Source organism: Terrapene carolina, unplaced genomic scaffold (assembly GCF_002925995.2).
Source record: "Terrapene carolina triunguis isolate 2854851 unplaced genomic scaffold, T_m_triunguis-2.0 Scaffold629, whole genome shotgun sequence".
Lineage (NCBI taxonomy): Eukaryota > Metazoa > Chordata > Testudines > Emydidae > Terrapene > Terrapene triunguis.
This window is the reverse complement of record NW_020664980.1, coordinates 3,334,961-3,358,318: the sequence shown is the minus strand read 5'-3', so window position 1 is coordinate 3,358,318 and position 23,358 is coordinate 3,334,961. Positions and strand designations below refer to the sequence as shown.

The 23,358-nt window shown below is 42.7% G+C and overlaps 1 protein-coding gene across 1 annotated transcript in view; it reads left to right on the top strand.

Annotated features, from left to right (window-relative positions):
- The window catches only part of KCTD16 (potassium channel tetramerization domain containing 16), a 160,875-nt gene extending 138,893 nt beyond the window's left edge, over positions 1-21,982 (top strand). The window contains exon 2 of the mRNA XM_024199394.1: positions 21,528-21,982. Coding sequence (XP_024055162.1) covers positions 21,528-21,979 — 452 coding nt within the window. The 3' untranslated portion in view covers positions 21,980-21,982. The remainder of the gene's footprint in view (positions 1-21,527) is intronic.
- Positions 21,983-23,358: the final 1,376 nt, after the last annotated feature.

The window sequence follows — 23,358 nt, the reverse complement described above, 5'->3', positions numbered from 1 at the left end:
AACATTTTTGAATAATGGTTAAATGTATCTCCTGGGGATTTCCTGTTACATATGGTCATTCCAGAACACTTGCAAATAAAGAACTACGGGTCTGGTCCCCATCTGGCATAAGCTGGCACAGCTCCATTGAAGCTCTGTTGGTGAGCCTGAGCCTGTGACCTGCTGAGGCAATGGAGTTAAGGGTACTAAACCCCTTGCAGGAGACACTCAGCATCTTGCAATACATCTGTGAGCCTGATTCTTGCTTTCCTCCTCTCTGGCAATGTAAAGCCAGAGCAGTATAAAGCAGTGGTTTTCAAACTTTTTTTCTGGCAACCCAGTTGAAGAAAAATGTTGATGCCTGTGACGCAACGGAGCTGGGGATGAGGGGCTTGGGGTGTGGGAGGGGCTCAGGGATGGGGCAGAGGGTTGGGGTGCGGGGGTGAGGGCTGCGGGGTGAGGCCAGGAATGAGGAGTTCAGGGTGTGGGAGGGGGCTCTGGGCTGGGGCAGGGAGTTGGGGTGCGGGAGGGGGTCAGGGCTCTGGGCTGGGGGTGCGGGTGGGGCCAGGGATGAGGGAGTTGGGGTGCAGGAAAGGGCTTTTGTTTGGGGGCTCAGGGTTGGGGCAGGGGATTGGGGTGTGGGGTTGGAGCATGGGCTTACCTCCAGCGGCTCCCAGTAAGCGGCACAGCCGGGGTGCAAAGGCAGGCTTCCCATCTGTCCTGGCACCACAGACCGCACTGTGCCCCAGAAGCGGCCAGCAGCAGGTCCAGCTCCTAGGCGGAGGCGTGCAAGCACTGCCCCCCCAGCTCCCATTGGCCGGTTTCCGGCCAACGTGAGTGCGGAGCCGGTGCTCGGGGTGGGGGCAGCATGTAGAGCCCCGGAACCCCCTACCTATGAGTCGGACCTGCTGCTGGCTGCTTCCAGGGCACAGCACGGTGTCAGAACACGTAGGGACTACTAGTTTTTACTGGCTCGACACCAGGATCCCTGGGTGCTGAGCAAGGCGACCCAATGCCTTGCATTCCGCGACCCAGTACTGGCTCACGGCCTGAACTTTGAAAACCACGGGTGTAAAGTATGGAATGCCACAGTGCTGAATCAGCCCTCACTTTGAGGTCCCACTGAACAAACCTTGGAATTATAGTTATAGCTAAACTGCTTGGGCTCTTTTGTGATCTTCATTCCAAATTTTCTTCATTTTCTTTGTGAAGACGCATTAAAAATGTAAGTAGGCCTTGATTTTCAAGGAAGTTAGCACAGATTTTAGAGCAAAGAACTAGGGAAAGTGCTTGTGACTGGGTTCTGTAACAGCTTTCTACTAATATGATTTTGCCCATTTGAATATATTTCTGTTCTTGCTGGGGGACTGTTTGGGCTCCCTCTGATGGTCAGCGGAACCCTGGTAACTCTGGTTATTCTTTTGATTGAAGGTTCCCTGTGTTCCAGTGAACAAGTGAGCTGACCGTGGCACTGAAAGCTGTGTCCAAATACCAAGCAGGTTTTAGTTTCATTAAAGACATTATTCATAGTTGTTTGCTAATGATATATTTATTATTATACACCATAGAGTGGTTATATTTACAATGGTTTTTTTTTCTTCTGTTTTTGAAGAATTCTGCCAGCTTGAGATATTTCCCTACATCCTGATCCACTTTGCTTTAAAGCGGTGCACCCTATATGCAGTATGTCATGATCTATGCTAAATTACACAAAACCTCCTACTTTAAAATAACGTTATCCAGGTTGCAAAGTCAAGCATTCAGAAGGTAGGAAATGCCAGAATTAAGGTTGCCTGTGTTGCCCCAAATACAAACCCTGTGCCGCTGCTGCTGTGCTATAGTGGATATGTATATGGGCGCTGGGAATTACATCCCTAGCTTGTAGTATGGTCATTGCCATAATGTAGACGTACCCTGGGATCACATTAGCTGACGTTCTCTCTTGGAATGTCTTTATCTTTGTCTCACGTTTCTGGAAGCAGTGTAGCCAAAGGATAATCTGACTGAAAGTACAATGCATTTGAGCGGGTTTACATTTTTATATGGAAATTTTCCTGTTGAAAAATACAATTGTATCTAAATGGAATATTTGCGCGGGGAGTGGAATGTCAATTCCAACACAAAAAAAATTCAGTTTTCTTTACAGAAAATCTCCAAACCAAAAATTTCATTTCAAATTGACATTTTGAAATGAATCCAAAACTTTAATTTTGTTTTTAGTTGATGCCACTCTGTTTCCTTTTAGAAATTTTTGTCTCATTTCAAAATGTCACTTTGAAACAATTTTTGTTTCAATTCATTTGAAGCGCCTGGGGAGAAAACTGAAAATTTTCAACTGAACAAGTTCAAACAAAGATTGTTTTCATTCAAAATTCCTCCCAGGAAAAAAATTGGTTTTCTGACTATCTATAAGGTTTGACTAATCTCCGGGGCTGCATCCAGTAGAGGGTCCCTGCCTCTCTAGCAATCCCTCTTAAACTCGTCGCTCCAGCCTCTCCATTCAGAGGAAAGATTAAACTCAGTTCTTCCAGAGATAATTTACATTTAGAACATCAAGACAGAGTTTGGATAGGAGATGTGCCAGTTTCAAATATGCCTATCATATTCAGTGATGCTGCTGTGGGTGGAGCTGTCACTCAGAAGTTGTACCAGAGCAGCATTGGAGCGGGAAGAGGCATGGTTTAAAGAGACAGCAGCTTTAAAGAACCTTCAGTTCTCAATGAAGCCAAAACTGAGGAACTTGAACCTTTCTCAGTGTTTTCTTTTCCATTTTTCCTATGTCCCATAGTTTTAGTTCCAGATGAAACAGGAGCATTTTCTTGAGGCTCAGGACATCTACCCCTTTGCTTGAAATATTGTAAACCAGGGCTCATTCGAACAATCTGACCACATGTAGAACCCCTTAGCAATGAAGCTCTGGGGCTGGGAGATGTGACAATAAACAGGAGGTATATAAAAGGAGAGAGAACCGTGGCAGCCTTACATGGGGGTGAACATGCCAATAGCAATCTTATTGGTGAGAGTAATGTGGTCAGGTAAGTGGTGAGAACCTTCTGATAGCATTAGATTTGGAGGGGGACTGAAGAACTAGTGTGGGCATGGGTGACTCTCATGCTTCTAAAAGATGTAAGATCAGCAGTGGTTAAAACTTTACTGTAATAGAGCATTCTGTGGTAGGCGGATGTACCATATGGTCTAACTGGTCTTTCTATATCATTTCAATGAGGGAAGAACGGAATATGATCCTGGGCTGAACAGAGCAATGGAGCACGGTCAGGTGTATGTTAGAATTGTCATCAAGGCAAAGGGCTTGGCTACACTTGCGAGTTAGAGCACATTAAAGCAGCCCCGGGTGCCCTACCTCACTCCCCATCCACACTGGCAAGGCACATAGAGTGCGCTGACTCCACAGCTAGAGTGGTCCTGGTACTCCACCTTGGTGAGTGGAATAACGTTTGATGCGCCTTGGCTACAACGCCCGGGCGTCAGTGTGAATGAGGCGTTGCATTACTGCGCTCTGATTGGCCTCCGGAAACATCCCATAATCCCCTTAAGTCAAGTGGCCACTCTTGTCATTGTTTTGGAATCACTGCAGGAATGCGGATATGCCCTTTCAAAGCTCCGTTTCTGACAGCCAGCATGCTTATCTGCTCCGAGACAAAGCAACCATTACTGTGGAACGCTGTGTGTGAGAGAGAGAGGCAGGGAGGGGCGGGGTGAATATGGGGGGTGAGGGGGTCTGCTGCTGTCTGAACTTACAAGACAGCATGCTGACATGCTCTCAGCTCCCCCAAAACCCTCTCTCTCTCCCCCCACATACACACAACACACTCCCTGTCACACTCCACCCCCCCCACCCCCCATTTGAAAAGCACGTTGCAGTCACTTGCATGCTGGGATAGCTGCCCATAATGCACTGCTCCCAGTGCCGCTGCAAGTGCGGCAAATGTGGCCACGCCAGTGCGCTTGAAGCTGTCAGTGTGGACAGACTGCAGCGCTTTCCCTACTGTGCTCTACGAAGGCTTGTTTAACTCAAAGTGCTCTACATCTGCAAGTATAGCCATGCCCAATGCTATCTGTATAATTAGCTAGAGGAGGGAACATGTCATAGCAATAGAGATGGAAAATCTGCATTTCCCAGCAAGAGGCATCAAGGATTGTTTTGCAGTGTTTCAATTCCAGCGAGGAGAGCAGCTCACACTATCTCTGTATTTTGCATTGCAACTGGTGCATCTGATAGAAGTTCATAGCATCTCTCTCTTGTTTTCTTCACAGCCTTGATGGATACTATAGCACTTTCTTCAGAGAGACTTCCTAGTGAAGATGCAAACATGAACTAGATGTTTGAGGGGGAGGGAAAGGGTGGTATTCTATGAACAGCCTCATCTCATGTAGTGAATGAATGTGTAAATTAACACAGACAGCAAGTAAAACACTTGAAAGCAAGTGTAAGAGGGAGGCGGAAAGTCATTAAAAGGCTAAGTCATTAAAACATTAAAAGGCTAAAACATGGGCAGTATCTTAAAAAAACAAACTTTAATCATGGATTGTTTGAAGGGAGCAAAAGCATTCGGGGGCCACTGAAATATTACAACTTCTATGGGAACTAGACTCATAGAGTCATAGACTTTAAGGTCAGAAGGGACCATTATGATCATCTAGTCTGACCTCCGCACAACGCAGGCCACAGAATCTCACCCACCCACTCCTGTAATAAACCCCTAACCTATGTCTGAGCTATTGAAGTCCTCAAATCATGGTTTAAAGACTTCAAGGTACAGAGAATCCTCCAGCAAGTGACCCATGCCCCACGCTGCAGAGGAAGACGAAAAAACCCCAGGGCCTCTGTCAATCTGCCCTGGAGGAAAATTCCTTCCCGACCCCAAATATGGCGATCAGCTAAACCCTGAGCATGTGGGCAAGACTAACCAACCAGACACCCAGGAAAGAATTCTGTGTAGTAACTCAGATCCCACCCCGTCTAACATCCCATCACAGGCCATTGGGTATGTTTACCGCTAATAGTCAAAGATCAATTAATTGCCAAAATTAGGCTATCCCATCATACCATCCCCTCCATAAACATATCAAGCTTAATCTTGAAGCCAGATATGTCTTTTGCCCCCACTGCTCCCCTTGGAGGCTGTTCCAGAACTTCACTCCTCTGATGGTTAGAAACCTTCGTCTAATTTCAAGTCTAAACTTCCTGATGGCCAGTTTATATCCATTTGTTCTTGTGTCCATATTGGTACTGAGCTTAAATAATTCCTCTCCCTACCTGGTATTTATCCCTCTGATATAGTTATAGAGAATAATCACATCTCCCCTCAGCCTTCTTTTAGTTAGGCTAAACAAGCCAAGCTCTTTGAGTCTCCTTTCATAAGACAGATTTTCCATTCCTCTGATCATCCTAGTAGCCCTTCTCTGTACCTGTTCCAGTTTGAATTCATCCTTCTTAAACGTGGGAGACCAGAACTGCACACAGTATTCCAGATGAGGTCTCACCAGTACCTTGTATAACGGTACTAACACCTCCTTATCTCTACTGGAAATACCTCGCCTGATGCATCCCAAGACCGCATTAGCTTTTTTCACGGCCATATCACATTGGCGGCTCATAGTCATCCTGTGATCAACCAATACTCCGAGGTCCTTCTCCTCCTCTGTTACTTCCAACTGATGAGTCCCCAGCTTATAACGAAAATTCTTGTTATTAATCCCTAAATGCATGACCTTGCACTTTTCACTATTAAATTTCATCCTATTACTATTACTCCAGTTTTCAAGGTCATCCAGATCTTCCTGTATGATATCCCAGTCCTTCTCTGTATTGGCAATATCTCCAAGCTTTGCGTCATCTGCAAACTTTATTAGCATGCTCCCACTTTTTGTGCCAAGGTCAGTAATAAAAAGATTAAATAAGATTGGTCCCAAAACCGATCCCTGAGGAACTCCACTAGTAACCTCCCTCCAGCCTGACAGTTCATCTTTCAGTATGACCCGTTGTAGTCTCCCCTTTAACCAGTTTCTTATCCGTCTTTCAATTTTCATATTGATCCCAATCTTTTCCAATTTAACTAATAATTCCCCATGTGGAACTGTATCAAATGCCTTACTGAAATCGAGGTAAATTAGATCCACTGCATTTCCTTTGTCTAAAAAATCTGTTACCTTCTGAAAGAAGGAGATCAGGTTGGTTTGGCATGATCTACCTTTTGTAAAACCATGTTGTATTTTGTCCCAATTACCATTGACCTCGATGTCCTTAACTACTTTCTCCTTCAAAATTTTTTCCAGTACTACAGATGTCAAACTAACAAGCCTGTAGTTACCTGGATGACATTTTTTCCCTTTCTTAAAAATAGGAACTATGTTAGCAATTCTCCAGTCATACGGTACAATAGAATAAGCCATTTTCATAGATTCATAGATTCATAGATTCTAGGACTGGAAGGGACCTCGAGAGGTCATCGAGTCCAGTCCCCTGCCCGCATGGCAGGACCAAATACTGTCTAGACCATCCCTGATAGACATTTATCTAACCTACTCTTAAATATGTCCAGAGATGGAGATTCCACAACCTCCCTAGGCAATTTATTCCAGTGTTTAACCACCCTGACAGTTAGGAACTTTTTCCTAATGTCCAACCTAAACCTCCCTTCCTGCAGTTTAAGCCCATTGCTTCTTGTTCTATCCTTTTTATTTGCATCACTCCCAACTTCAAGTTTTTCTAATTAAATCTTTTGTCTTGATTCATTCAAGCAAATTTTAAAATTGAAACACAGGTCTGGGACACTATCTTGGGGTGCCCAGGATTGGAGCCACCTTGTTACCCCCTGCCTCAGTGAGTGGGAGACTTGTTTGTGCTTAGTTGCATGCTAGCTCCCTGACACCCCCCAGTCCGTTAGCCACCCAGACAATTTCCTGAGACCTCTGCCAGGCCTTACTTTGTCTTGCAGGTTAACAATAGGTGCACCCCAAGCCCCATGCCTCTCTGAAAGCATTCCCCTATAGTATCTAGCCCCTGTCACTGGACACTCAATGAAATTACCAGATAAGCCACCTCTGAAGAGACTGTGTAGACACAGCTTGGCTGGCACAACTCAGGTTCAGGTCCTTTATAACATTACTGCACTGAAATATATTTATAGTGGAACAATCATAAGTTTATTATCAAAGGTTAAGTTTTAAGAGATAGTGAGTAAGGATAATAAGTGGAAACAGAAATGGTTACACACATAAAACAAAACATAAAATACAATCCTAGATTTATACTTATTAATGGTTAGCTTTACTACTTAATAAAGTAGATTTTCTTCCAAGGATTAAGTCTTTGACAGAGCTGCTGGTTTTCAGTCAAAATCAAGATCCAAGTTTTCATGAATACCCCACGCTGTTCAAGAGGTTTTCTCTAGGAATGGATGACAAAATGTCTTACTTGTGCCCCAGTTATAGTCCAGAAAACCTTTGAAATACCCTTCTGGTGTTTGTTCTCCTATGTCCTCTTCCCTGTTGATTTCACATGCCCGTATTGGTTCTGTATGCAGATGGGACTTCCATTTTATTGACTTACAATGCTTAATTTACATCTGACCGAGAGATACACATCTTATCTCCTGTCTGGAAGAAACCTTTTTGTCAGCTGCACCTGGGACAGTCTCTAAACATATCTTTAGTACATACACACAACTCGTTAAATATCATCTCTACATATATCTCACAGTGATTATGAGGATCAGTATAACATAAGCTTTCATTAGATACCTCACTTCACCCTCTTTGGATAAATACTTCAGAAAGCAATGTATTGGATGTAGTGACTTTGTCAGGCCTCTCAAGAATGCTTGGTCCTTTAACTGCACCCCTTCTACGAGGCGTCCACAGGTAGAGTTAGGAGGACTAAAGAAAAGAGGACAACACAGACAGCAGACCTCTAATCAAAAGCTGGACACCCAGATACTGCATCTCAGTCTAGCTATTTACCTAACCACAATGTACAAGAGCTGATTAGGAAAGGTCCCGATTGCCCTAAACTGCTAAAAAAAAGACAACCTCAGCCCAAATACTGAACAAGATTTTAAGCCTCCAAGTGAATGCACCAGGGCTCTGTAACGTCGTCATGCTTCAGAAGTTTCAAAATGCAAAAATCTTCATTGGTGGTGCAGTGGGGGAGATCTTGATTTTCCGATGACATTCTGAGAGGAGCGAGGCTGCGAATAGGTTGCAGCAGCAGTCATCCCCGAAGTATCTCACTCTCGCCGAGACACACAGTTAGTAAATCCATCAAAGCCAGGCCTCTCAATCATGTCAGGAGTGAGAGCTCTTTGAAGTGACCTGGGCTTCTGACAGATTGCCACTGTGACAGAAGTGCTCTCAGGAATGCTTCAGTGTCTGGGATCAGATAAGATGGAATGGGCAGAAATGATTCCACTGCGATTTCCTAACTTTTTTTTCTAAGTAGCCTGTTTCTTCCTCAAGGAAATATTTTCCTGCTTAACTCTTTAAAACTTTCCCCTGCTGGGGATCGTGGTAGAGTAGCAAACTCAGTCATTTAGCCTTGATTCGGGTGTGTACAGGGTTAAGGCATATTAAGTTGTGATGGTCTTCCCAAATAGTGAAACTAAGTAACTGTGAGCTGGTTTGGGAAAAATAGGAATTAAACTTGAATCTACTCTGAACACTCAAAGACATTTTCTGAGGTTCCAAAAAACAACAAAAGTAAATCAACCCCCCCCCCCCCAAAAAAACTAAAAACCCAACCAATTCAAACTAATACTTGAATTATTTTTCATTTCTTGCTGTATTGGTACTTGTTCATTAGGAGCTGGATTGAGACCGCCAACTCATTTCACACAGGCCATCAAGCAGCCTTCATGTAGTATTGATGTGCAGTCATAGTTCTGGGCTTGATTTGCACTGCTGGACTAGAGGTGACATATTTTTGTATCCCATTAGCAATCTCCTGAGCCATCAAGTCCCACAGTAATTTTTCCTTCCTAATAGCAGTGCTAAGGATTTTATTTTTCAGTAGACTTTAAGGGTATGCAATTACCCATAATTCTGGGGTTATGGGCTGAGTCACTGCACTAAGCTAACTGATCATTTTCACTGGCTTTGATGTCGACCATTTTGCTTGATGTAACAGAGAGGGCAAATTAGCCACTTAAGATGATAAAATTAGGGCTTCCATAATGTCTAAAATTTAGACTTTCTTCTTCTCCTTGTCAAATTATATTTTTTCTGTATTTCCTTCTTCCTACTCTGCAAAACTTTATGAAAATAGACATTAAAAGCACATAGCACACTCTCCTACATTATGACTGTAAGATTGGAATTTAAACTTGAAAGAGAAGATGAAGGTGGGGTTTTAAAAATATAAATGAACCTGGTATATTACTGCCCATCTTTGCTTTGTAATATTCAGAGCAGGTATAAATCTGGATTGATTCTACTGAAGTCAATGGAGTTATTTCAGATTCAGAGTGAGATCAGAATCTGGCTTTAAGGTTGTACCAATCCCTAAAAGAACATGACAGTGAAACTTGAGCTACATACACCTCATTTATTTTTGTTCAGTAGATTGTGCTGAATTGCTACCATCTTGCATTTAGTCACTCTTCTCTATGCATCATTCAATGAATTCATTTAACTGGTGAATGCATTTTTGACTGATAAATTTATAGTTGGTTCAGATTTTGGCTTTTCAATTCCTTTTGGCAGGACTGCCTTTGAAACTGCTCAGAATCCTTCAGTTTTTAGGCAGACTATAAAAAGCCATTCTACTGAGTGCATATCTGAATGTTGGTTTGTCTAGAAATAATAATACTAATTTGCACTTTAATAGCCCCTTCCATCCAAGGTACTCAACATGCTTTGCAAAGTTAACAAATTCAGTCTGAATAGTCCCCTGGGAGGCCGGGAAGAACTAATAACAATTCCCAGTGCTTATTTAGCGCTTTTCATCAACAGAGCTCAAAGTGCTTTACAAAGTATCAGTATCCCCATTTTACAGATGCAGAAACTGACACATAAAGGGGTGAAGTGACTTGCTCAAAGTCACACAGCAGGCGAATAACAAAGCCAGGAATAGAATCCAGGTCTCCTGAGTCCCAATCCAGTGCTCTATCCACTAGGGAACACTGCCTCCATTGTATCTAGAGGGAAATTGAGGGACAAAGAGGTAAGTAACTTACTGAAGGTCACCTAACAAGTCAGTGACAGAGCCAAGAAAAGTACCCTGGTCTCCATACTTTTAGTCCTGTGCCATTTCCACAATATCATCCTTCCCCTCCAATTTAAAATAAATTTCCTGCTTCTTTGATATCTCTTGCAAGGTGGCTCCACTCCTGGCCTTCTGCCTGATATGTTCCAGGGAGATGTCAGTGTGCTCTCCCCAGTTATGCAACCATGAGGTCCAAAAGATTTCATTAAGTTCCATTGCTGCGACTGTGATGACCACAGAGAGAGAGAGAGATGACCAGTTCTAGAGAGAGAGATGGCCAGTATGCACCACACTATTTCCCCCCAGAATAAAATCTGCCTTCCCAATAGTGTGGTGCACATTAGGATGTCTCTTAGCCTCTGGATTAAAATACCCTTTGCAGAACCCAGTGGAGCCTTTAGGTTCCCGCTGCTGTAGAAAGGCATGTGAGGCAATTTATAGTTTGCAAAGCCCATTTTTGTAACCAAACCTGCAGATATTTTGTTGTTGTTTTTTTGTTACCAAAAGCAGTGTAGAAAATGTGAGGGGGGTGTGTGTGTTTTTTTTCCCTTTTTTGTCAAAAAACCAGAACATGTACACAGGTAACTTTAAAAAAGGATTTTCCTTGAAGAATACTAAGCATTTTCCAACTAACTAATGTGTGCATAACTGAGAGAAAAAATTGGGCCAAATCCTCAGCACGTGTAAATTACTGTTATATTAGCTGAGGATTTGGCCCATGGTATCCAATGTTCAATCTCGCATGTTTGTAGCAATAGCAAACTGAGGCAGGTTTGTCCTGTATGTTGCACCTAAATAACTACTTATGTTTAATGAAATCAGATGAAACCTCTAGGGAATGTCTGCTTCCCAGCTCAGTTGGTAGAACAAGTTGATTAGAGTTTGAGAATCAGGGTTTTCAGGGGACTGTTCCTGCTTCTGATACTGACACAAGCGTGTGTGATATTGGGTAAGTCTCTTTCTGTGTCTCAGTTCTTCCATCCATAAAATGGAGAGCGATATTGTCCTACCTTAAAGGGAGGCGGGGAGTTGTGAGGCTTTCTTCATTCATGGTTTTAAAGATCTTTGAGATCTTTTTATAAAAAGAGAAGGACAAAGAATAATCTAAAGCTACAAAAATGGGACAGTCTGAGGACCAGCTCCTGGGAGGTTCAGGGAGCCTTCGCTGAAGTCAGTAGTAACTGAAGGTGCACAGCAGGTGCTTAGCAGCATTCAGGCTTTGGCCCTGGGTGTGGGTCTATCTGATCTGTTTTACCCCAAGCAGATCTACTTAGTCACAGCCAGAGGAAGGCAAGATCAGGTGCTAAGACGTGACATGCAGGTGAAAATGAGAAAGTGGTACGGCACCCGGGAAGGCAGTAATTAACTGAAATGCATATTTATCATAGTCTGTCATTGTTTACAAACAATGTAATGAATCCTGATTGTAGAATTAGACTCCAGGCACCCAGTCAATGGAGTCAATCAAGCAACCCCCAGCAGGTGTGCAGGAACAGACGGCCTAACCTAATAAGTGCTTTACTGTACGGTATAGAGAGAGACAAGAGCTGTCAAACTGGCCTCCATGGCATAATTGAACAGTCAGTGCTGTCTCCTTTCTGTTGAGCAAAAACATTTTTCTTCTTTCCAAACCAGGACAGTTAATTTCAGGCCAAACTCACACATAGTAGAATCAAGGACTGTTTTAGTTAGCTCAGTATACAAGCTGGTTAGGTTGTCTTTCCCGAGTTGGCAGCTGAGTTCTGCTGGCTGGTTGTCCAAGTAGCTTCTCTTGACTGGCTGTTGAGATAGTGGCCCTCTGGTCTCTTCTCACGAACCCCTGTTTCTCCCCATTTTGCTTCTCACCTCCACAGTGGTTAAAATAGATCCAAAATAAGGAGGTGGGAACAGAACAATTGTGGTGGCTCTCACCACTGCCTCACGAGGTGAGGACGCAACAAAGGGAAGAGAATTGGGACAGGATTAAAAATCTATCTGAAAGGCTCTGCTGTCCCCAAGTAAGCCCATACATAGGTGCTGGAACTAGGGGTGCTGGGAGTGCTACCGCCCCCCTGGCCTGAAGTAGTAATAACAACCCAGATACATGGTTTCTGCTGCACCCCCACTATAAATATTGTTCCAGCACCACTGGGCCCATCAGCAGCAAACAAACGTATGTGTTCTTTGTGTACAGTTGGTGAGAGGCACGTTCCTGGTCCTCCCCACTCCCTTCTCTACCAGGATGGAGTATTTGATAAAAAAAAAAATCTAATAAAAATGAAGTATGGGTCTGAAAGCTTCTTCCCCAGAAATTGTTCAGATACCTGATGCAGTGTCCAGCCTATTAGAAGTTTAGGACATTTCAAAGAACACATGTTATGCAAAATGCTGCAGCTGGTGTGAGAGTTTTTCTCTCTTCATTTCTTAGAGAGCATGGGGACCCAGCAGGTGGGACAAATCTTCCAGGAGAGGAGAGGTTGCTACTTCTTCACCCCTGACAAGAGGTTGAGAGCCTCCCAAATCCCACAGCCAGACATCAGCTCTTTCTGCTCCTCCCATTTCAAATTCCTCTGCCTGATGAGAGCTGACTTCGTGAGTCAGAGAAGAAGGGGAATTCAGGGAAAGCAAATTGTCCTAAGGCAAGGAGACCAGGGAGAGCTCTCCCTATGCTTATCCACACATCTTTTAATCCTGATTTCCTAATCCTGATCCTGCACCACTGAAGTCAATGGGAGTTTGGCCATTGACTTCAACAGACACAAGGTTGGTTCAACAGAACCAAGAATTTAAGTAAAGCTTTTGGAATCCACAGTGCCTGAGAGGGGTCAACATTACACAAAGTGAGTTTGCAAAATAACAAACTGGGTAACTGTGCATGCAGGCAGATCTTCACATGCACAGGTATACCTCGTGCACATGAAAGAAAAGCTATCCATGCACGACTGGTGCTCACACTGTTTTGCAGATGATGCACTCACCTTGGAAAATCTTTTCCTTCATATTTCAGTTATTATTTATTTGCACATCACTGGCATGGGAAAAAAATTGGACCTGTTCACCCTTCTTGTGGCAAAACAGCTTGGGCCTTGGAATGACATTTAGAAAAAGGGACGGTGAGCTCTGAAATCAATGTAGAAAGGACTCAACTTAAAACTGGAATTTGTGGCAGAAATACAGTGGGCAGCACTGTTTGAACTAACATTTGAAATACTGGTTAAGCTGCACAGTAATTAATTTGATACTGATTCACACAGATATATATTTTATGCATTACTGCTTAATTCTTAAAAGCTTCTTTTTCTCCCCTTTTCTATTATCAGAAGATGGTCTAATGAAAACTATCCCCCTCCCCCCCCCCACACACACTTCATTAAATGTTAAAGGGCAATTCAATTTCCTCCCTTGCTTTCTTCCTCTTTTTCTAGATTTCCTTATGTACTGGTCTGACTAGTGTGATATGTTATCTTTATAATGATGACGCCATGGGGTTTTAGTGTAAAACCCTGAGGTTCGCACAGTTGTAGCCAGAAGCCAATAAAAATTACACTTATGGCACTTTATGTAGCCTGAAAGCCTGGGTGTGATTCTGATTTCACTGACATCTGAGTAATTTTGGAGTAATTCCAGTAGAACCAGTTGATTTACAGCAGTTTGAAACCAATAAACTGGGCTCCTTGATCTCCAAGAGAATGTTTAGCAACGTTTCACACCTTTCCCCAAACTGTCAAAAATATATCTATCAAAAGGAGAGAGAGAGCTATAGATTTTTTCCCCTCCTGTTGTAAATTTATTTTCAACATAGAAGATAAATGGGGCTGGCAATTGAAAGGTCCCTGCTTTTAACACTGCCAGTTGATTCTCTTAGGGCCGAATCCTGTGGTGTGCTGAATCAGTCAAGTTGTTTTCTTTGACTGGAGGTGTTTTGTATACTTTTATCTCTAGGCCAAAAGGAGGTCAGTGCCCGGACCATTTGCAGTTGATGAGACTATTTCAGTGATGCAGTCATCATGGCAATGTGACAGAAAACTAAATCCACAGGTGTATCCTAAACCACTTAGTATACAATATACTGATATACACAGCAGATTCTGATTCGGGGTTACATATTGCACTCCCAGAATTTCTGTTTGATTCTCCACTCAGAAGGAAGGGCTTTAGAGGGCTACAGAAAGGTGAAGATCCTAAGGCTCTATGGGGAAAGATGAGGAGAACCCCACAGATCCGAAGTAATTTCATGAAGCCCTCATGCTTCTGTGCTGCTATCCTGGTCCGTAGCACAGATTCCTCAGCAAGCCTCTGAAGGGTATAGAACCTCCTCCTCTCTACCCAGAGCTGTGGGCCTTAAACTCTGTGGTGTTGAACAGTCAGGACTCCAAGGTCTCTTCTAGTGGTCACTATGTGGTCACCCTGAGAGAAGGGTTTCTCCCTTGGGATATGCAGTGGGTTCAGCTGCCTCTAGGGTGACCAGATGTCCCGATTTTATAGGGACAGTCCTGATTTTGGGGTCTTTTTCTTATATAGGCTCCTATTACCCCCTACCCCCGTCCCGATTTTTCACGCTTGCTGTCTCGTCACCCTAGCTGCCTCTGGGCTTGGGATATGGCCTATTTTCACAGTTCTGCTGTCAGAGTAGATTTTTCGTTTCTTCGTCTTAGCTTGGTTGTCATGTGCCCATAGTTGCTGAATATTCATTAAGTAGAATTAGCAGTTATTAGATCTTAATTAATGTACAAAAGGCTTATTCTGTGTTCAATTAAGCATACACTTCAAATGGTCTGATTGCAGTTTGGTCATGGTTCTTCTCTTGATGTGATCATCTTAAATGGAAAAAGGGACGCAATCGTAGGAGCATGGTGACTAGTTCTGTTCTCTTTATTGGCTTTCATGGGTAGTTTCAAATCAAATATCACAGTGAGCCAAGAACACCCTTACAAATATTATTATAAAACTGGCTAAGAAATTTCAGGCTATTTAGCTGTTAAATTTGTTGGTCATTCTATAGAACAGGGCTGTTTGAATTCTGCAGAATGTTATTTGAGAATACTTTCATGAGTAATACAAAATAGCGAATGACATAAAGAAGAGAGATTTGCCACTGCTAATAATCCTGTGTCATAATACAAGAACAAGGGGGCAGAGTATGAAGTTGAAAGAGGGAAATTTAAAACAAATACAAGGAAATACTGTTTCACACAATGTCTGATTAATCTGTGGAACTCACTGCCAAAATCACTGATGCCAAATACTGAGTGGGATTCAAAGCAGGGTTGGATAACAAGAATAGACAGTTACAATAATAAATAACAAAAACCACAAGAGTTTGAGAAGGGAGCTTCAGTGCATGAGCCAGCTTCTAACTTTGGGAGTTAACAGTACATTTTTCTTGTTTAGAGGGCATCACAGAACTGCCTACTTGCAGGGTTTCTTGCACCTTCCATTGAAGCAGTTGGTACTGGCCATGGTCAAAGACATGATACTGAATTAGATGGGTCATTGGTGTGATCTGGCATGGCAGTGCTTACATTTCTAGTAGAAACAGTGTGCTCTGTTGTTTGTGATGCCATATTTTTCATTATTTGTGAGTAACCAGACAGCTTCTGAGTATTCATTAAAATATTCAGTCCTGAAACTCCTGACTGTTTCAGGGATTTTAGTATTAATGACTCTCCATCTGGAAAGTCATACCAAAAATGAGCTAGTCATTTAAGAAGTTCTGTTTAAGAAGTTCTAGTCATCTAACAGAGAACAGATCAATACCCTGTGCCATTGGGTAGTCTACATCAGGGATCGTCAACCTTTGGCATGTGGCTCACCAAGGTAAGGACCCTGGCGGGCCGGGCCGGTTTGTTTACCTGCCACGTCTGCAGATTCGGCCATTCGCGGCTCCCAATGGCTGCTGTTCGCCGCTCCAGGCCAATGGGGGCTGCAGGAAGCGGCGTCCAGTACATCCCTCGGCCCGCACTGCTTCCCGCAGCCCCCATTGGCCTGGAAAGACCATCTCAAGATATTGGAGTAGCATTTTATCTCTCTCCCTCGCTCTCTCTCTGAAGCTTCCTCCCCATGGTGGCCCTGTCCACCCACTTCCTTACTTTTAGGAAGGATGGAGGGAGCAACCCCTCCTGAGTGCATGGTCTGTGATTATCTCTAGTCCTTGCATAGGAGGTTCATGGCAGGCACTCTTCCCCCTCTCTGCACCTTTGCAATGGTCACAGCCAATCTGGGCCAGATCCTCTGCTGGTGTAAATGGCATAGTTCCATTGTTGTCCATGGAGCTGTGCTGATTTACACCAGCTGAGGATCTGGCTTGTAATGTGGAAGATGGGGGGTATAAATAGGGAATAATGGGATGAAATCAAGGAAGGAAAAATTCAGGCTTGGTATCAAAAAATCTTGCTGATGATGAGATCGATGTATTAATTTGTGGAATGGCTTCCCAAAAGAAGTGGTTCAAGCTCCATCACTAGGGACACGTTAAGCCTGATGGCACAAAACCCTCTAGAGACTGTGCTGTAGGGAAGAATCCTGCACAGGCAAGGAGATAGATTGGGTCTCTAACTTCTGTGGATAGCTCTGGGATTTAGGAGACCTGGGTCTTATTCTTGGCTTGGCCACTGGCCTGCTGGGTGACCTTGGGCAATTACCCCTTGTGCCACAGTTTCCCCATCTGTAAAATGGGGATAACAATGCTTACCTCCTTTGTAAAGCACTTTCAGATCTATTGAGGAAAAATGCTATATAAGAGATAGGTAGGAGTAGCATTACTAAAATGGGTTTCCTCTTTACATGTTTTAATTACAGCGTCATTGTCAACTTGAAATCTAGTCAATTAAATAAACAAGATAAAAGTAGTTACATCTACTGCTGCTCCCGATCTTCCTCTGCTAATTTTCATGGGTTTACAACAGCATTTTTCTAAATATGTAAGTGTTTCCCTTCCATAGTTGCTTTATGAAAGACACAAACAGACAACGGGGAGAAATGACTGACCGTACAGGAGAATACAGTGAAAGTAACTATGCACAAAGTGCTGTCAAATGCACAAAGTAAACACAGTAAAAAAAGAGAGAAACTTATTTTTCCTTCTAATCTCTCATTTGTATCAAACTTAATATTTTCAGAAAGAAATGTGTTTTTTAAGTTAACAGTGTCACTTTAAGAAAGCTGTTTACTGGATTCCTGATATTTTCCAAGGGTCCAGTGTGCAGTCACGTACATCCCTATCAGCTAGTTTGCACCTGATGGATTTCTGCCTTTTGAACACTTGCGGTTGCTTGCTGGAATAAATCATTTTCTGTTTATGCAGTACAGGAGTTCTATACCAGTTCTCTTCTTACCAGGAAACAATAGGTAGTTGCAGCAGAGGAAAAATGCCATCAAGTTAAAATGTCAACCACAATAAGGAGCTGCAAATCAATAAGGCTCATGGATGTGTTTTTCCAAATTTCACACAATCAGTTTGTACTGAGCCTCGTGTGTGCAATGTCTTTTCCAGAGCTGGGAGAATTATAAAAAAAAATCAATTTAGCCATTATTGACTTTTTCAGACTAGATAAAGAACCAGTCTTGAAGCAAGTCTATGAATTAAATTTCGCCACACAGACTGCAAGACTCCTTTATCATTGACAGGGAACAGCAAGTAACAGGGTGGGGAAGTTTTTTTTCAACTGTTTCTACAATCAATGTGAACTTTGTTCACAGCTACTAGCAAGATGGAAAAATTTTAAAACAGGTGTGGCAGGTTTCAGCAGTGCATCTTTTTAAAGAATGCATGAGCATTCTGTGAGCTTGCAAAATCCTGTTTCACTCCAGTGGGCTTGACTTTCTCATGGAAGAAAAATCAGCAGTTTCTATTCAGCTACATGTTTTAGTATGTGCCCAACAACCACGGCCCAATTAAGAATGCAGAGGGCCTGTGTAGCTAGCATTGGCGACAATGGCAACACTTCTATTGCATTCAGTGGGCCTGATTCACCACTGCCCTGCCCTGCCCTTTATTTAGTCATTGATATCAGTGCAAAATGAGTGCCAAGTAGAAGTCAAATGCTACCATTTGCGAGTGTTTTACACCCACACAAGGTTCAGAGCACAAGAGGCCCCATTGGAACCGGAGCAGGACCTCTGTGCTCATGTTTTTTCAACAATGCCCAGCCAGTTAAGAGAGTTCTGGTGTGTAAAGAGGCCCCAAAGAAGATATGACTGTAGTGTGTGCCTTCGTTTTAAAGCCCCTTGACCACAGCGGCATAGTGCAGTGTAAATGAGAACCTAGCCCCAAGTCTCCATGAGCGAAAATATTAATCACTCCACAGCTGAACTGAAGCACTAAATGGCAAGTGATTCCCAGAAGCCTCTGCAACAGAAAGGGAGACAACCCTACATTTAAAAATACAGAACGCAGAAAACAGAATGACATCTCTTTCCAATTACTTAACGACAGCCTGATCAGAAAGCCTTTGAGGCTTTGTCTGTCCTCCACAATCTTTCCATAAAGTACAAACCACTTGCTTTTCTTTCGGTTTCATTTGTATAGTGTAAATTGCAGAAAAGCTCCCCTGGATGAGTAAAATGTGAAGTATTACACATGAAGCACTAAAAGCCATGCCCAGTTGCTGTTTTATGGGTGGAATAAAGTGCCGTGGTGCTGATATAAGACTGTTCTACAGCATGCTGAATTACATTTTTCTTGACCTTAATAATGGTACCAATCTGCACTAGTTGGATGTGATAATTACATTTACTGGGAAGATGGATGCTTCCAAATGACATTTAAATCCATGATTATCTTGGCAGTTTGGTCAGGAAACAGTTTTTATCAATGCCAGCTTTCCTTCTTTATCATGGCTTATGGCTATTTGGCAGTTCTCCAGTAGAAGATGAAAAAAAAAATATCCCTGTATTCTGTGTCCAAGAGACATGTTGACACAGACGACCCTTCTTGCAGTCAGCTCCCTTATTTTCAGTATATAACTGTTGTGTAACTTTTTTGCGTGTGTGGTGTGAGAAATGTTTACTTCACATAAATAGTCTGCAATAACCGGAACTTCAGTGCTGCTTTTTGTTTGTTTGTTTTTTGAAAAAGAATGAATAGCCACACTTAATTTAATGAAAGTATAGATATGATGGTGATTAAAATAATAATGACAGCATCTTTCTCAATAGCAGTTGCAGGCCGTGGAAGCATTATAGTCTGGATTTTATTTTGACATAGAGAACATTTTGGTTTTTCTCTTGGAAGAAGTCATATTTCCAAGGCAATGCATTGGGGTGTATTTTTGTGTGCGGGTACATAGATGTCGGCTCCACTAGATTAAATTCTCTTCTCTGGGCTCCATTGTGAGAAAGATGCTACTTCTGAATGTAGATCTCACGGTTTGCTTACAATAGGGATATGTCAGCTGTCTCCAACACATTCACAGCCTGCCCTGGACCTCAGAGAGCAGTTGTTCTTGCTCTTTCAACAAATGAGCTATCAGGAGTATGGTATCGTGCTCCAGAGTGCCACCAATGCATTACATGTGGGGGGGAGGGGCAGTTGTGATGGAACCACATAATGAAGCAGTGCACACTTGACTGTAAGGAGACAATGATAGAGAGCAGCAACAGTGTCTGCGTACAAAATGACTCCATGTGCATCCCCACTTGTGCTCTACACCCAGCCAAGTTACTCAAATTAACGCATTAGGCAGAGGAGTTCTCCCAACTTTGTCTTGTAGGTTTTTTGTGAGTGCTGGGCTGTAAACACCAGGGTTTAAATCCTGGTCCTATTTGAAGTTAAGGACAAAGTTCCTATTGGCTTCAATGGAGCCAGGGTTTCACCCTAGCATGTTATTGTAGGGATGCCCACGATTATTATTTTAGGACTGCCTGTCAGTGCTAATCTGCTCAGCCTGGCTTGTTGTTGTAGGGTTGCTCATGAGACTAAGCTGTGCAGACTGTTTTGTTATTATAGGATAGCTCAGGAGTGCTAATTTTTTTGGCTTTTGTATTTTATTTTACAAAAAGATAATTGCAGAATTCTTTAAAAACAGAAAGCATTAATGGGCATTGCAAACACATATAAGCAAAAAAGATAGATTTGATTTTGAGCCTATCAAACTTGACGACATACTATTAAAGGGGAAATTTGAATGGGACATAGAATAACATTTCATCAGTCAATACCTGAACAGTTTGACTATCCTAAGTAAGAAAATTCCTAGGTCTATGCAGCTGTTTCAGAGGTAGCTTGATTTTTACTCTGAGACACCTGTTCCGTGAACAAGAATTATATCTTCATTCTTTTCTCTTCAAGCATGTTTTGTTCCCTTCTGCCTGGCCCTTTACTTATTAAATCAAAACCTTTGGAAGACCAAGCACTAGAATGAGCTTCTGGACCATTCACATGTTGTGAGGCCATAACTTTGGCCATGAATTGGCAGCAGGCAGTAGCTTAAACACTGGATTTTTGCTGAAGCACAACCAGTTGGATATTGGCTCCATTTTGTCGTCAGTTTATAACTTACCTTTTTTTTCTGGATTAGTGATCTTGGGCTAGATCCTACAACCTTTATTTACCTAGGTAATCTTAGTGGCATCAATGGAACTACTAATGTGAGTAAGGGGTGAAGGGATGGGCCAAAGGTTGAAGACCTTACGCTGATTTTATTCAGGTCTTATAGTCAGTGGGAATTTGCCTATGAAGAATCTGAGTGAGCATCTCAGGATTTGGCCTGTTAGTAAACTGCTATGGAGTTAGCAGCAAATAAACCACTCCTGAGACTTACCCCTGGCTTTCTGAAACAATCATCGTTCACTTTTCAGAAAATAACAACACAGTTCTTTGCATTAATATAGTGGTTTCATCTGAGGATCTCAAAGCACTTGTCAAACATTCATTAATTAAGTCTCACAGCAAAACCATTTTACACATACATAAACTGAAACACAGAGGAACAGATTCTCACTTGCACGAAGGGCTTTTGCCCTGCTCTGGCAATCTAAAGGGGCCTTAAAGTGGACTTAATGCCCCTTTACACTGCCAGAGTGGAATAAAGGGGCATTATTGTTAATGAGAATCAGGCCCAGGGAGCTTAAGGTCCTGATCCATGTGTATAAGATGTTGGCCATACTGACTTACCCAAGATTATACTGAGAAAACTGAGACTAGAACCCAGGAGTTCTGAGATGCTTTTCCTGCTCTAACCACTATACCTGATTCCTTTCCTCCCCATTTTCTTCTGCTAGCACAAGTGTACTTAATAGACAGTAGTTTATTTGGTGGCATATGAAGGAATACCCTGCTGTGTGTGTACGACAGCCCAGATGTCCGTGCTTTTTGTAACCACGCTGTGTGCTTTGTTCCTTCTTTTAGGTGAGCCTTCAAGGTGGTCTTCATCCCATTGTGACTGCTGCTGCAAAAATGGCAAAGGAGATAAAGAGGGGGAAAGTGGCACATCTTGCAATGAACTATCCACTTCCAGCTGTGACAGCCAATCAGAAGCCAGCTCCCCACAAGAGACTGTCATCTGTGGCCCGGTCACCCGCCAGCCCAACATACAGACTCTAGATCGGCCAATCAAGAAGGGCCCAGTACAGCTACTTCAGCAGTCTGAAATCCGAAGAAAAAGTGACCTGCTCCGAACTCTAACGTCTGGCTCCAGGGAATCCAACTCTAGCAAAAAAAAAGCAGTGAAAGAAAAGCTCTCTATTGAGGAAGAGTTAGAAAAATGCATCCAGGATTTCCTTAAAATCAAAATCCCAGACAGGTTTCCAGAAAGGAAACACCCCTGGCAATCCGAACTGCTACGAAAGTATCATCTATAAGAGCGGGGCGGGGCAAGGGGGAAATAACCTTATTACAATTTACAGATCAAGATCCTTAATGATAAGGAAATAAAAGGAATAATAACAATTTGTTAAGTCACAAAAAAAAAATCCATCTTGATAGTACTGCCTAATTTGCCTATTTCACCTTAACATTTATAGTCACAGGGTAATGATATTTTTCAAGTTGTGGAAGCACAATGAAAAATGCTTTTGTTTGTAAGCTCCTAGTCTTACGCAAGCTGAATACTTTATACACGAAAGGCACAACAACATCACCAACTAAAGAAACCCACACACAGATGCACCTGGTGCCGGTGGAGAAAGTCCTACACATGATCAGGCAGTGGCTGGGGGGTTTCCGCAAACTACATGCCTTTTGAGTTCTCCTTTTAATTCCTTTATTTGGAGGAGTCAGGGAGGGGCAGATGTACATGATTTAAAGAAACAAACTATGCCGTGCCAGTTTACTTGAAGGATGTGTATATATATACACGTATATATACACATGAATATACATATACATGTGTGTATATTTATATTGCATAACAAATTTTTCTGGTTCTCTCCTTATAACTGCACTTTCTCAACAACAACAAAAAAGCAATTGTTAGCACTCTGTGTGCTCCATTTCCCCTCTAGCTTTATGAGGTGTGAATAGTAGAAGACTGTCTCTCTCCATCTGTTATTTTTGGGGGCGAGGGGAGGTTGGAAGTGGAGCACTGTAAAAGTGCTTGTGTCTGTTGCAACTGTGGGCAAAATATTCTATGAGTTTTTGATAACAATATATATTTTAATCTTCTTTGTTCCAACACTTCTTCCCCAAAGCTTCCGGATGACAAAGGGTTTATTATGGAATGATTCCAATTGGAAAGAGGGATCCAGAGATGGCGGGTCAAGTCGCTGAGTCGGTGAGCTCAGCTGATTTATGTAAGTCTGCCAGACCCTGCTGCCAAAGAGTCTTTGGCCCAAACAAATGAGGAGAGCAGCCTCCCGTTCCCATCCAACGCAGATGCAATTATAAGAAATTATAAACCTAACAAGATGCATTTTGTGCTCTGACTGGCAGGAAATTGATTGTTAAAATGGCAGGCACCACGCCATTCCAGCTAGATACATTTCAAAAGGAAATTAAAAATTGAATAGAAACCAAACACACTCTGTAATGGAAACTGCCTTATCAGCATCCTTTCTGTAGTCTGTAGGATAATCCGGTGGGTGGCAGGCTTAATTTAGTACCATGTGTTACCCATAATGTATAATAAACGGGAAAATATCAGCAAGCTCAGTTTGATGGGACTGCGGGGAGGAAGGGATGCCGCACGCAGGCACAGCAGTACAAGAACCTACTGAGCCCAGGCAACAACAAAAAAGCACAG